Consider the following 13,051-nt stretch of genomic DNA (forward strand, 5'->3'; position numbering starts at 1 on the left):
TCTGCAAAACCCCTTTAATCAGAAGAAACAGAGTCCCAGGCAGGGCAGAGTTCACTGTGGATGCCCAAGCCGGATTCACCCACCCTCTGGCTCCAGCCCAGGCGCAGCTGCGGCTTTCGAGAGGCGAGACAGTATCTTCTTTGTCCTGATGTCCCAGCAGGGTCACTGGGAGGCACCAGTGTGGTCTCAGGGTGCTGGGCGGGCCCGTGAGGCCCATCGCTGTCCCCCTAGTCATCCCGTTCATCTGTGAGCAGGGTGGGGGGTGCTGCAGTCTCCTCGGTTGTCCCAACCCTGCCAGAAAGAGACGTCACTGACGGGACCCCGTCAACATCAACATCCCTGCAACCTGGCTGGGCACAGCCAGGGCCCGGCGAGGGACTGGCCAGGCGCCCCACAGCCTTTCTCCTGAGATGTATTTTAAGTCCCTGTCAAAATGGTCAGGCTCCGGAGGCCAGAGAAGGCTCTAGAGAGTGAAGGTGAGCGCCGGGGTGGGGATATTTGTAGGTCAAAAGCGATCAAGTGTCAGCAATGTCGTGGTGTAGCCCCAGTGGCAGCCCCACTGTCCAGCCCTGGACCCTCTCCCCCCCGGGCTCAATGTCCCCACTCCCTCCACAGACCCTCACCTGCTCCTCTCCTCCCTCTCCTTCCTCTCGTAGATGGAGTGAAGCTTGTTGATTAAGAAGATTTTGTCTTCCCCCTCCTAGAAAAGCCAGAACACAAAGGGGAGAAGTCATCCATCAGCCCATCCAGAGCCAGCCTGTTCCCAAGTGCATTTGAGAGAAAACTCACGAAGTGCATTCAACATCACAAGCAGCAAAAAGGTAAAAGAAAAAGTAAAAGGTGAAAGGGCCACCAAACAAGGACAAGGAAAAACCAAGAGCCAGGAAGTGGGCATATGTGTAGATCTAAGCTTCCTAGTGGCCAAAATAAAAAGGGAAATATAATCAGCAGCCCAGAGCCGGCCTGACTCAATGTAAAACCGGCCCTGCCACTTACTGGCTCTGCCTTGGGTTACTAACTCTCTGACCTCAGTGGCAGCATCTGGAAAGGGGGATAATAACACAAGGCACAGGGTTTACGTGAGTCTCCTGCTGCCGCTGTAACGAGCTGTCAACTTCGTGGCTTAAACACCGCCAGTTTCTCAACTTTCAGTTCTGGAGGTGAGAAGTCTAAAATGAGTCTCACTGAGCTCCAATCAAGCATCATCAAGGCTATGCTCCTCCTGGAGGCTTCGGGGGAGAGTCCCCTTCCTCGTCTTTTCCAGCTTCTAGAGGTCCCTGGACTCCTTGGCTCTCAGCCCTTTCCTCCACTTCAAAGCCAGCAGTGGCCGCTCAAGTTCCGCTCACGTGGCGCCACGCTGACCCTGACACTCCAGCCTCCGTTTTTCACCTCGAAGGACCCTGAGATCATGCTGGGTCACCATGATAATCCAGGGCCATCTCCTATACCAAGCCAGCTACCTTCACAACCTTACTTCCCCCAGCCACACAACATTTTCGCAGGCTCCACACAGTCTTAGGACGGGGACATCTTTGGGGCCAGTACTGGACTGACCCAGGGTTCTTTCGACAATGAAATGTGACAAGCAGAGGGGGCACTTAGCAAAGGACCTGGTGCACAGAAACCGAGCATCGGTGCTTGGGTCAGACCCGGATTCCCTGCCGGGAACCTTCACAAAGAGAACAGGAGTTCTGTCAAGAGCCACACGGATTGGCTCTGGGCACCTGGCAACCTGGCTCAGCCTAGGAGGGTCACTTAGAATACCTTTAAGAAGAGACCATGGGCCCTTATGCAACAAACTAAGTTGCTTCTATCGAGTTGCTGATGAGTGTGGAGGGGCCGTGTGCTTGAGCCACGCCAACCTGCTCGGGGAAAGCTCAGGCCGACGGCCCCAAAGCCTGGGGTCAGAGCTCCGCCTTGGGTAGACACTACAGCCAGCATCCCCCTGGAGAAAGGTCCTTCCCATCCCAGAGCAACAGTGGGTAGAGCTGGGATTCTCCCAGCACCACTCTGCATTCCCCACCCGGACCCACCTGGCCCCTGGGGGCTCTGAAATGCCACCCAGTAGGGCAGGAGCCACTTCCCACTTCCAGTATCTATGGCCAGACAACCACCGAAGCCAAGATGCCCAGCTTTCAGCTCTGTGTGGTGAAACGGGAAAGGCAGGAGATGGGACAGTGTGTACTGCAGTGTTTACAACCCAAGCAACGTGGGAGCCATCCCATGAGCGCTTGGGACGAGCTGGGACGAGCTGCCTGGAGCTCTGGCTCCTGGCACCAACTATCCAGCAGCAGGGTCACATGGCTGCTGAGGCCCACGGGCTGCGCCCCACCATGCCCTCGCCTTGGCAGACACAAGCCGCTGATCCCGACAAGCACCCCCCTAGCCCTGGTGTGGAGCACGCCTAAGGACACTGGCACTCACCAGCCCCAGAGTAAAAACCTGCAGGAGGACAAACCGCAATGGGAGGGGACGGGGAACCCTGGGGGGAGGGCAGAGCCCAGCAGCAGGATGCAAGCCTGGAAAAGACACAAGACCTGCTTCGCGGGGGCTGTTCCCCAGGGGAGAGGCCAGGCTGGGTGGCCCAGGGGGAAAAGTGCCTTGTCTCTAACTTGGTGGCTGCACAGTGGGCAAGAAGGTCCCCTGGGCGGAGGAAGTGGGCATGGGGGCCAGCTGCCGGGCACACACTCCTCCCGGGGGCTGCCCGTGGGGCATGGGGGCTGATCCCCTTCCGCAGCTCACTCCCATGCCACAGCATGAGGGCCTCATCACCTCACTCTGTCCCCCAGGCTGGAGTGCAGTGGCACAGTCATAGCTCACTGCAGCCTCAACCCGGGCTCAAGCGATCTCTTGCCTCAGCCTCCCAAGTAGCTGGGACCACAGGTGCACGCCACCATGCTCAGCTAACTTTTAAAATTTTTGCAGAGATGAGGTTTAGCTCTGTTGCCCAGGCTGGTCTCGAGCTCCTGGGCACCAGCCATCCTCCCAACTTGGCCTCCCAAAGTGTTGGGACTATAGGCGTGAGCCACTGTACCCAGCCAAACATTGTTTTCTTCATAAAAATGTTTTGGCTAGGTGTGGTGGCTCACACCTGTAATCCTAGCACTTTGGGAGGCTGAGGTGGGCGGACTGCCTCAGGAGCTGGAGACCAGCCTGGGCAACACAGTGAAACCCCATCTCTACTAAAATTACAAAAAATTAGCTGGGTGTGGAAGCAGGTGCCTGTAGTCCCAGCTACTTGGGAGGCTGAGGCAGGAGAAACGCTTGAGCCCAGGAGGCAGAGCTTGCAGCAGTGAGCCGAGATCGCGCCACTGCACTCCAGCCTGGGCCACAGAGTAAGACTCTGTCTCCAAAAAAAAAGAAAGAAAAAGTTTTAAGTACTGACTGTCCCTCAACCTTACTCCCCCTATTTGTAAAATGAGTAAAGAGTCCATAGGGACCCAAAAGCCATTTCTGGGATCTCAGAAATCCTCACAGAGACTGTCTGAGCCCTCAGCGGGGCCACCCCCCGGGGGCTGAAACCAACCCCACCCGCCGGAGTCCCGGTCCCAGTGGGGCCCTGCGGGTCCCTGGGGATCAGGAGCCTGGCTCCGTCTCACAGCTGCTTCGTCACTTGATCTGAAGTGCACATATTGATCAGGGTCACTTGTCTGGCAAACAAACCCTTTCACCAGCCAAGGCCCACAGGAGAGGATGTACAGGGGGGTGGAGGGGAGCGTCACCCCCGGGCGATCAAGACGGGGACTGAGGGCAGCCCAGGTCGGGCACTCACGTTGCTGATCTGCTCCTTGAGCAGGCAGATGACCCTCCGCTGGCCCCGCACCACCTGGATGTTGAGGTAGATCACGGCCCTGTGGGAGAGGGGCTGTCAGGCAGGGAGTGAGGGCTGTCTCCCCAGGGCCGCCCCCGCCCGCGGGACTCACAGCAGCAGGGCCGCCCCCCGCCCCCCCCCGCGGGACTCACAGCAGCAGGGCCGCCCCCCACCCCCGCCCGCGGGACTCACAGCACCAGGGCCGCCCCCGCCCGCGGGACTCACAGCACCAGGGCCGCCCCCGCCCGCGGGACTCACAGTAGCAGGGCCGCCCCCCCCGCCCGCGGGACTCACAGCACCAGGGCCGCCCCCGCCCGCGGGACTCACAGTAGCAGGGCCGCCCCCCCCGCCCGCGGGACTCACAGCAGCAGGGCCGCCCCCCCCGCCCGCGGGACTCACAGTAGCAGGGCCGCCCCCCCCGCCCAGGGGACTCACAGCAGCAGGGCCGCCCCCCCCCGCCCGCGGGACTCACAGCAGCAGGGCCGCCCCCCCCCCACCGCCCGCGGGACTCACAGCAGCAGGGCCGCCCCCCGCCCAGGGGACTCACAGCAGCAGGGCCGCCCCCCGCCCGCGGGACTCACAGTAGCAGGGCCGCCCCCCCCGCCCAGGGGACTCACAGCAGCAGGGCCGCCCCCCCGCCCGCGGGACTCACAGCAGCAGGGCCGCCCCCCGCCCGCGGGACTCACAGCAGCAGGGCCGCCCCCGCCCGCGGGACTCACAGCAGCAGGGCCGCCCCCCCCCCCCCCGCCCGCGGGACTCACAGCAGCAGGGCCGACACCAGGAAGACGAAGAAGGTGTTTTCCACCAGGTACCGGTGCACCCAGGGCAGCCAGGAGACCCTGGGGCCCGCCGCCTCCAGGTAGCGCACCCACACCCTGCCGGCCTCGTACATGCTGTCCAGGGTCCGGAAGGGGCCACAGGTGCTCGAGGGCTTCACCCTGGGGAAGAGGCCGACCAGGAACCCCCCAGCCCGGGCAACAGCCCACCCGGCTCCCTCCCAGCCCGTCCTCTTCACCCCTAAGTCTCGGGCCCCCCAGGCACCACTACCGAACCCAGGATGACACAGAAGGGTCCCCTCCACCCGCCCCTACTCACTGCCAGACTGCGTAGCAGAGGAAGATGGCAGCGCCCAGGAAGGCGGGGAAGCAGAGCAGCGTGAGGAAGATCGTGCTCATGTGCGAGGCCAGCCAGGGCCGGCGCGGCGCCTGGCAGTTGGCCAGAAGGCTGGTCTGCGGGGAAAGGCTATGCTCTGCCACCGTCCTGCTACCCCTCAGCACCCCTCCAAGGCCTGGGGGAGCTCAAGAGGGAAGGGCGACCAGAGCTGTGCATGCAAGCAGGGCCCAGGACGGGACCCCGCTCCCTGCAGCCTACTCATTTACAGAGGAGGACAGAGGCCTGCAGGTCACTCACACGCAAAGGGGTGATGCCAACAGCACCTCCATCCGCTGAAGGTCGCTGCCATGCCAGGCTCTGCACACAACACTGTACACGCCACCTCCCTCAGTCCCCACAGGAACATGGTCCCCATTGCATGGATGAGGAAACAGCAGGCCAGACAAGACAGGAGCCAGGATGGCCGGGCGCAGTGTAATCCTAGCTCACGCCTGTAATCCCAGCACTTTGGGAGGCTGAGGTGGGCGGATCACGAGGTCAGGAGATCGAGACCATCCTGGCTAACACAGTGAAACCCCGTCTCTACTAAAAATACAAAAAAATTAGCCGGATGTGGTGGTGGGCACCTGTAGTCCCAGCTACTTGGGAGGCTGAGGCGGGAGAATGGCGTGAACCCAGGAGACGGAGCTTGCAGTGAGCCGAGATCGTACCACTGCACTCCAGCCTGGGCAACAAAGTGAGACTCTGTCTCAAACATAAAATAAAATAAAATATAAAATAAATAAAATAAAATAAAGACAGGAGCCAGGATGGGAAGGGAGGTCCCAGTTCTCAGCCACTGGGCATGACCTAGTTGCGGACAGAGGACCAGGGTCACTTTTCCAGGGACCCAGCGGTCCCCAGGCTTAGTGTCTCCCAGAGCCCTGGCGCTACCCCTGGCCAAGTGCACACAGGCACCTGGTGATGACCTCTGAACCCAGCGATGCTTCCCGGCCTGCCAAAGACAGTGATGCCGGGAGGGGTCAGCCGTCCCTTGGGCTGAGGGACAGGCCAGGGCAGCCCTACTCCACTCCGGTGGGGAGGGTTCCAGTGTCCCAGGCGCTGCCCAGCTGAGTTCTGCCCCCACTGCCAGGCCGCCCTGCCAGCCCAGCCCTCCCCAGGCCTTGGCAGCCTCACCTTCTTGACGTAGAAGACGAGCAGCAGCTTGATGATCTGCACGGCGGGGAGGAGAGGTGAGAAGAGCACCCCCAGCCTGGGGAAGGGTGGCAGTTCAGGGGCTGCTCCGGTGCCCTCCCCCTCCCTAAGACCAGGCTGGTTCCAGACCACGGGCAGGGCATGTGAGAATGGCCAAAACTAGGTCCTGGTCAGGGCCTGCATCGCTCCAGGGTCCACGGCTGGGCCCGGCTGTGCCCCCAGTGGGAGGCAGGTGCAGGAACCCCAGGGGGAAAGGGGCACTGACCGAGGGGCCAGACAGCAGGAGGCAAGCAGAGGACCCTCACCAGGTCAGAGTCTGCCCGTAAATCAGCTCCAGGACATTCCGGGCGATGTCAAACTCCGGCTTCCGCCTCCTCTTCAGCTTCTTCTCGGAGATAATCCTGCCTCCGAGGACGACCCCAGAGAGTTAGACGGGAAAGCCACGCCCAGGGAGGCCGGCCCGAGTCCCCACACCCAGAGGCACCCACCCCCCAGCCAGGTGACATCCTGGCCCTTCCACAGATAATGCCAAGGACAGACAGCCACCAGCCTGGGGCCCCCACCCAGGGCTTGGTCACACCGGCCTCTTCCAAAGTAGGTTCAGATATACCCAGAGTTAAACAAGCAGTATCAGCTCCAGCACCAAATGATTTTTTCTTTTTTGAAACAGGGTCTGGCTCTGTTGTCCAGGCTGGAGTGCAGTGGCACAATCGTGGCTCACTGCAGCCTTGACCTTCTGGGATCAAGCGATCCTCCCACCTCAGCCTCGTGAGTAGTTGGGACTCCAGGCACACACCACCATGCCTAGCTAATTTTTATTTATTTTTATTTTTATTTTTTTAGAGACGAGGTCTCACTCTGTTGCCCAGGCTGGTCCCCAACTCCTGGGCTTAAGTGATCCTCCCACCTCAGCCTCCCAAAGTGCTGGGATTACAGGTGTGAGTCACCACACCAGCTCTCCTACTGATTTTTTAAATCTTGTTGTTATTGTTAAATTCACGTATTCTCGAAGAAAACACCAAGAGGAAAACTCAGCTGAAGTACCAGAACCCGCAGCAGGATACCTGGGACATTTTTTAAATCTTCCTCCGCTGTCCATTCCCTGCTGCCTGTTTTTCCTTTGTATCCTAGACTGAGGTTGTGTCATACACATGTCGCTTTTTTTTTTTTATGACACAGTCTTGCTCTGTCGCCCAGGCTGGAGTGCAGAGGCGCAATCTCAGCTCACTGCAACCTCCGCTTCCCGGGTTCAAGCGATTCTCATGCCTCAGCCTCCCGAGTAGCTATGACTACTGGTGTGTGCCCTGACACCTGGCTAATTTTCGTGTTTTTAGTAGAGACGGGGTTTTGCCATGTTGGCCAGGCTGGTCTCAAATTCCTGACCTCAGGTGATCCACCCACCTCACCCTCCCAAAGTGCTGGGATTACAGGCATGAGCCACCACGTCTGGCCATACATGTCCCTTTGAAACCTGTTTTCCTTCCCAATCTAAACATGAGTTGGGTTCTATTTCCAGAGTCTTCCTCTGAAGGGTGGAGACACAGGGCCCTGATGTGAAAGGTCCAGGCCTGGGCGCGGTGGCTCAAGCCTGTAATCCCAGCACTTTGGGAGGCCGAGACGGGCGGATCACGAGGTCAGGAGATCGAGACCATCCTGGTTAACACGGTGAAACCCCGTCTCTACTAAAAAATACAAAAAAAAACTAGCCGGCCGAGGTGGCGGACGCCTGTAGTCCCAGCTACTCGGGAGGCTGAGGCAGGAGAATGGCGTGAACCCGGGAGGCAGAGCTTGCAGTGAGCTGAGATCCGGCCACTGCACTCCAGCCTGGGTGACAGCGCGAGACTCCGTCTCAAGAAAAAAAAAAAAAAAAAAAAAAAAAATGAAAGGTCCAGGCCTGAGAACCTCCCAGCCACGCGTACCGGCCACTAAGGGGAGAACTCTCCCCACCCAGCCCACCCAGCCCACCCAGGGCCTCCTCACCTCCACACCAGTTCCCCAAAAAGCGTGTCCAGAAGCATGAGGACGAAGTCCATCACCAGAAACCGGTACAGCTCCTGGCCCACAAAGTCCTCCCAGCACTGACCCTGCAGGACAGCCACCCTGCGGCCCAGCCAGTGGTAGCACAGTGTCCCCAGGATGGCCAGCTTGAGGATGAGGTTCCTGCAGAGGGCAGGGTGCAGAGACTGAGGGGCGGGTGCAGGGGACAGAAGATGCACCCCAGGGCCCCCACCAGGGGCTCAGCCACACCGGCCTCTTCCTAAGTAGGCTTGGATACACCCAGAGCTAAACAACCAGGATCAGCTCCAGCACCAAATGATGTTTCCATGGGCGGCCACACACCTGCAGATGGCCACGTACACCTCCAGTACCGGGGAGTCATGCGGCTCCAGGGCGGCCAGAACACGGCACAGGTAGGGGGCCCCCAGGTTGAGAAGGCCAACCACCAGGGGCAGGACCAGCAGCGCAGCCTCCTGGCCAGCAGCCTCCGGACTCTGCAGGGATTGGTGTCACGGAAGCCCCCCATTCATGGTGGGAGGGGGCAGCTACAGGGAGGGGCCCAGGGCAGAACTGGCAGGCAGCACCTCCCTCCTCCAAGATCTGGCCCTCCCCAGGCCTCAAGTTCAAACCACACAGGAAGCGGGGAGGGGCACGGGTAGTGGAAAAGAAACCAGAAACCGAAAAAAAAAAGCCGTGAGATAGGAAAAGGGGCGAGAAGTGGGGCTGGGAGGGAGCCCCAGCACAGGGCACACCGTACATGGCACCCTGGGCTGGCTGGGTGGAGGAGGGGAGGCAAGGCTGCCTCCCCAGGGGGCAGGTGCCCAGAGTCGCTGGGGACACGTTCCAAGCAAGGGCCAGGCTCCCCCCATCCCCGCACCTGGATCAAGAACTCTGAGAAGACGTGGATGGCCACAGCGCAGCCCAGCGCGGTCCCCAAACACAGCAGCCATGCAAGCCCCAGCGCGGCCGCCTGCCGCAGCCTCCCGCACACGCTCCTGGGGCTCTGCCGCAGCTGCCACTCAGCCAGTAGCTCCTGCAGGCGGCACCATGTCCCCGTCACCCACACCAGAGCACGGACACGTGCAGATGTGCAGATACAGCACAAGGCACACAACACACGAGACACACCAGGAGGCTTGAACCAGGACAGAGGGTCAGTCCCCCATGCCCCACCTGCCTTTTCATCTGCTGAGGGCCCTCCCTCCAGACAGAGAGGACCCAGTCCCCTGCCGAGAGGTCCCTGTGCCTGGGCCGGCATTCACTTCCGAGGCCTGCCTCAACCCCTCTCTAGCTGCTTCCCCAGCCCTGCCCGCTGGGGCTGGGGCCTTGCTCAGAGGTCCTTTCCTGTTCCCTGTGGATGTGGGTGGCCCCCAGTGACCAGAAGCCCCCCATGAAATGGCTCATGACAGGTCACAGCTCTGAGTTCCTTGAAGCACGGAACCCCAGAAAGGCAGAGAATGTTCCGCGAGGCCCAGCTCTGCAGCCTCCTGGCCCCGCAACCTCTGCAAGGGCCTTGGCCTCTATGCCTCAGTCTCCTCACTGAGCCACAGAAAAAAATGACAGTCCTCACCCACTGGGCTTGTGTGGCCACCAAGCTAACGCCAGCCAGGGAGCATGTGTCAGCTGGGGCCTGAGGCCTCAGAACAGGCTCCCGGGTGCTCACTAGGCCATGGTGCTACTACCCGCTAGCAGACAACAGAGGCAGCCCCTAACTGAAGGGTGTGCACCGGCGAAAACTCAGGGGCTGCCCCATCGCCGCAAGCAGACCACACCTGCCCAGCACCCCGAGTTCAGCTCACGGACAGACGGCCCCTCCCTGTAGACCACGGTTCTGGCCACGTGGTCCTAAGCAGAGCCAGGGCCAGGCCTGCAGGGAACTGGGCAGGTCAGCTTGGTGCTCCAGGGCCACTCACCTTCAGCCGGGTGCGGATGTTGTCCTGCTGGAGGCGGGAGGCCCGCTTCTGCGTCACCTTGTAGTCCCAGGAGCAGAAGACGGTGATGGCGTGGATGCCAGAGGTGCTCCCCACCCGGTAGCTCTCCCCGAAAGAGTGAGCCATGCTGGGGAGAAGCAGACACGGACATGGAACCGACAAGCTAAGGGGCAGAGGCCAAGGGGAGAAGGCAGACCGGATGCTCTTGGCAGCCAGACCCCACCACCCACTCAGGAGCCATCTGGGGCCTGGCTGGGCCTCCTGCCATGCCCCTGCCCTGCCACCAGCCCTCTACACCAGCCTCATCCAACATAGCACCCACCAGCCACATCTGCCTAGAAGAGGGGCAGGGCTGCGTTCACCACTGACTTGGCTGGTGGCCTCCCGGCGAGACACGGACCAGATGATGCTGGGCTCACCTCAGGGCCTTTGCACTGCTGGTCCCAATGACCAAAACATCTTCCCTGCTTCCTTATGAATCCCCACTCTTATCTAACCTTCCCCTCTCAGGACAAGTGCCGCCTCCCCTGGGAAGCAGCCTGACTCCTTCCCCAGTGCTCCCATAACACCGGGAAAACACCGCTAAGCCTCCTGGATTGTCCCAGACCATTCAGTGGTTCATCTTCTCCCAGAGACAGCAAACCCCGCTAGGACATTTACCATCCTGCCCTGAGCTGAGCACAGAGAATGTTTGTGCAATATGTAGATGCATGGGTGGGTGGGTGGGTGGGTGAATAAATGTGTGGGTAGATGGGTGGATGAATGGGTGGGTAGATAAGTAGATGTGTGGGTAGATGGGTGGATGAATGGATGAATGGGTGGATGGGTGAGTAGATGGATGAATAAGTGGATGGACAGGGGAATGGATGCATAGGTGTGTGAATGGATGAATGGGTGGATCGGTGGGTGGGTGGATGGATGGGTCGGTGGATGGGTGGATGGATGGGTGGGTGGATGGGTGAATGGGTGGGTAGATGGATGAGTGGGTGAGTGGGTGGATGGGTGAATGGGTGGATAGGTTGGTGAATGGGTGGATAGGTAGGTGAACGGATGAATGGGTGGATGGGTGGGTGGATGGATGAATGGGTGGGTGGGTGGATGGATGAATGGGTGGGTGAATTGAGTGGGTGAGTGGGTGGATGGGTGGGTGGATGGATGAATGGGTGGATGGATGAGTGGGTGGATGGGTGGATGGGTGAATGGGTGAATGGATGGATAGGTTGGTGAATGGGTGGATAGATAGGTGAATGGATGAATGGGTGGGTGAATTGAGTGGGTGAGTGGGTGGATGAATGGGTGGATGGGTGGGTGGATGGAGGAGTGGGTGGATGGGTGAATGGGTGAATAGGTTGGTGAATGGGTGGATAGGTTGGTGAATGGGTGGATAGGTTGGTGAATGGGTGGATAGGTTGGTGAATGGGTGGATAGGTAGGTGAACGGATGAATGGGTGGGTGAATTGAGTGCGTGAGTGGGTGGATGGGTGGGTGGATGGATGAATGGGTGGATGGGTGGATAGTCGGATAGGTGAGTAGATGAAAGCAGACAGGTAGATGGATAGAAGGAAGAAAGGAAAGAGGGAAGAATCAACGAATGGACGAAAGGATGAATGGATGGATGGGTGGAGCTCGGAGCCCAGGTCATGAGATAGAGACGTTACCTGTACACCAGGGTGATGCAGGTGATGAAGAAGCCTGCGCCCACAGTGTAGAGGTAGGCCAGGGGCATGTTGTAGGGCAGGCCGCCCGCCCTGGGTGTGCACTGGCTGCCGTCCAGGGGGCTGCCACACGGCTGGTTCAGCGTGGCATTACTGTAGTGGCCGTAGAACATGACGGTGTGGGTGAAGCAACCCTGCCACAGGGAGAGCCAGCGAGTCAGGGTTCTCCCCATCCCGCACCCCACCCTCAGGCCTGACAACCACAGAGGCAGAGCAGGAGGCAGCCAGGCAGGGGCCGAGAGGGAAACAGGGAGGGCCCATGGCCACAGCAATCTTGGGTCTCCCAGCCCCATGGGAACCCCAGCACGATGGGCATCAAGGGGCATTGAGGGGGAGGCGGGGAGCTGGCTGTGGCCACCTGGAGTCACAGCAGGCCAAGGGTTGGGGGCCCAGGGAAGCTGGGACAAGAAGGGGACACGGTGCCAGGGCAGCAAAAGACAGGCACCCCCCTGTACCCCAGTCCTAGGGCTTCCTCACCGCGCCTGTGAGGAGCTCCAGGCCTGTGCAGATGGGGGCAGGGCCCGGCAGGGCAGGCGGGAAGGCGACCTGCGGGCCCACGATGAAGGCCACCAGCAGCAGCTGCAGGAGGGCGTTGAAAGCCAGCAGGGTCTTGAGGAAGAGGAAGTAGGAGAGCACGCTGGAGCCGAACTGGCCCCCGATGCGCTTCAGGGCATAGCGCCATGGCGTCAGGGCCTGCAGGCCGGAGAGCAGCGCCAGCCCCAGGCTGTGCAAGGCCTGCGGGCACAGGCGGAGAGGCCGTGAGGGTGAGGCCGTTGGAGGCACTGAGGCCGCCCCAGCCCCAGGGCAGACCAGGGGCCCCTACCAGCACGCAGGCATATCTGAGCCGGCCACAGCAGGAGCAGACCCCGCCGCTGCCCTGCTGGCCCCTCCACTTCCCCCTCGGGGTCCTGCTCTTCTCTCTGGGGACAGAGGCAGCCATAAGTGCCTGGACCAATGAGGGGCCTGACTCTCTCCTTCCTGGAGACCAGTCACCCACCGGCTTAGCCCCTTCTCCCCCACCACCCAGCCCAGCTGAGGAAGTGGGTCTGGGGGTGCAGAAGCAGGGATGGGGTCAGGGGCGGGGCTGCTCACCGCAGGCTGCGTTTCTCAGCCAGGCTTAAGGGCATCCCTCGGAGCATGTGGTCCCGCTGTGCCACCGCCAGGCTCTGGAGCTCCTTCACCAGGAGGCTCTGCTTCTCTGCGAGAGGGAGAGGCAGGTCCTGCCCATCCTCAAGTGCCCCTCCCTGCCACCTGCAGCAAGGACCCTGGACAAGTCTGTGCGTCCCTGC

The 13,051-nt window shown here is 60.7% G+C and overlaps 1 protein-coding gene across 30 annotated transcripts in view; it reads right to left on the minus strand.

Moving 5' to 3' along the window:
* The window catches only part of TMC6 (transmembrane channel like 6), a 20,317-nt gene continuing 7,266 nt past the window's right edge, over nucleotides 1-13,051 (minus strand). For 9 of the 30 annotated variants that reach the window (XM_074020688.1, XM_045375740.2, XM_005585117.5 and 6 more), the window contains 15 exons: nucleotides 12,855-12,960; nucleotides 12,586-12,682; nucleotides 12,240-12,497; nucleotides 11,706-11,896; nucleotides 10,030-10,174; nucleotides 8,994-9,149; nucleotides 8,459-8,610; nucleotides 8,099-8,278; nucleotides 6,424-6,519; nucleotides 6,101-6,176; nucleotides 4,907-5,040; nucleotides 4,573-4,749; nucleotides 3,773-3,851; nucleotides 624-700; nucleotides 1-291 (listed from right to left, as the gene is read on the minus strand). In XM_074020688.1, coding sequence (XP_073876789.1) covers nucleotides 228-291; nucleotides 624-700; nucleotides 3,773-3,851; nucleotides 4,573-4,749; nucleotides 4,907-5,040; nucleotides 6,101-6,176; nucleotides 6,424-6,519; nucleotides 8,099-8,278; nucleotides 8,459-8,610; nucleotides 8,994-9,149; nucleotides 10,030-10,174; nucleotides 11,706-11,896; nucleotides 12,240-12,497; nucleotides 12,586-12,682; nucleotides 12,855-12,960 — 1,988 coding nt within the window. In that variant the 3' untranslated portion in view covers nucleotides 1-227. Of the gene's footprint in view, nucleotides 292-623; nucleotides 701-2,424; nucleotides 2,520-3,772; nucleotides 3,852-4,572; nucleotides 4,750-4,906; nucleotides 5,041-5,221; nucleotides 5,510-6,100; nucleotides 6,177-6,423; nucleotides 6,520-8,098; nucleotides 8,279-8,458; nucleotides 8,611-8,993; nucleotides 9,150-10,029; nucleotides 10,175-11,705; nucleotides 11,897-12,239; nucleotides 12,498-12,585; nucleotides 12,683-12,854; nucleotides 12,961-13,051 lie in introns of those variants that run through there. The other 21 variants (XR_012426235.1, XR_012426231.1, XR_012426232.1 and 18 more) reach the window with 12 other exon arrangements.

This window comes from Macaca fascicularis, chromosome 16 (assembly GCF_037993035.2).
Source record: "Macaca fascicularis isolate 582-1 chromosome 16, T2T-MFA8v1.1".
NCBI classification, from domain to species: domain Eukaryota; kingdom Metazoa; phylum Chordata; class Mammalia; order Primates; family Cercopithecidae; genus Macaca; species Macaca fascicularis.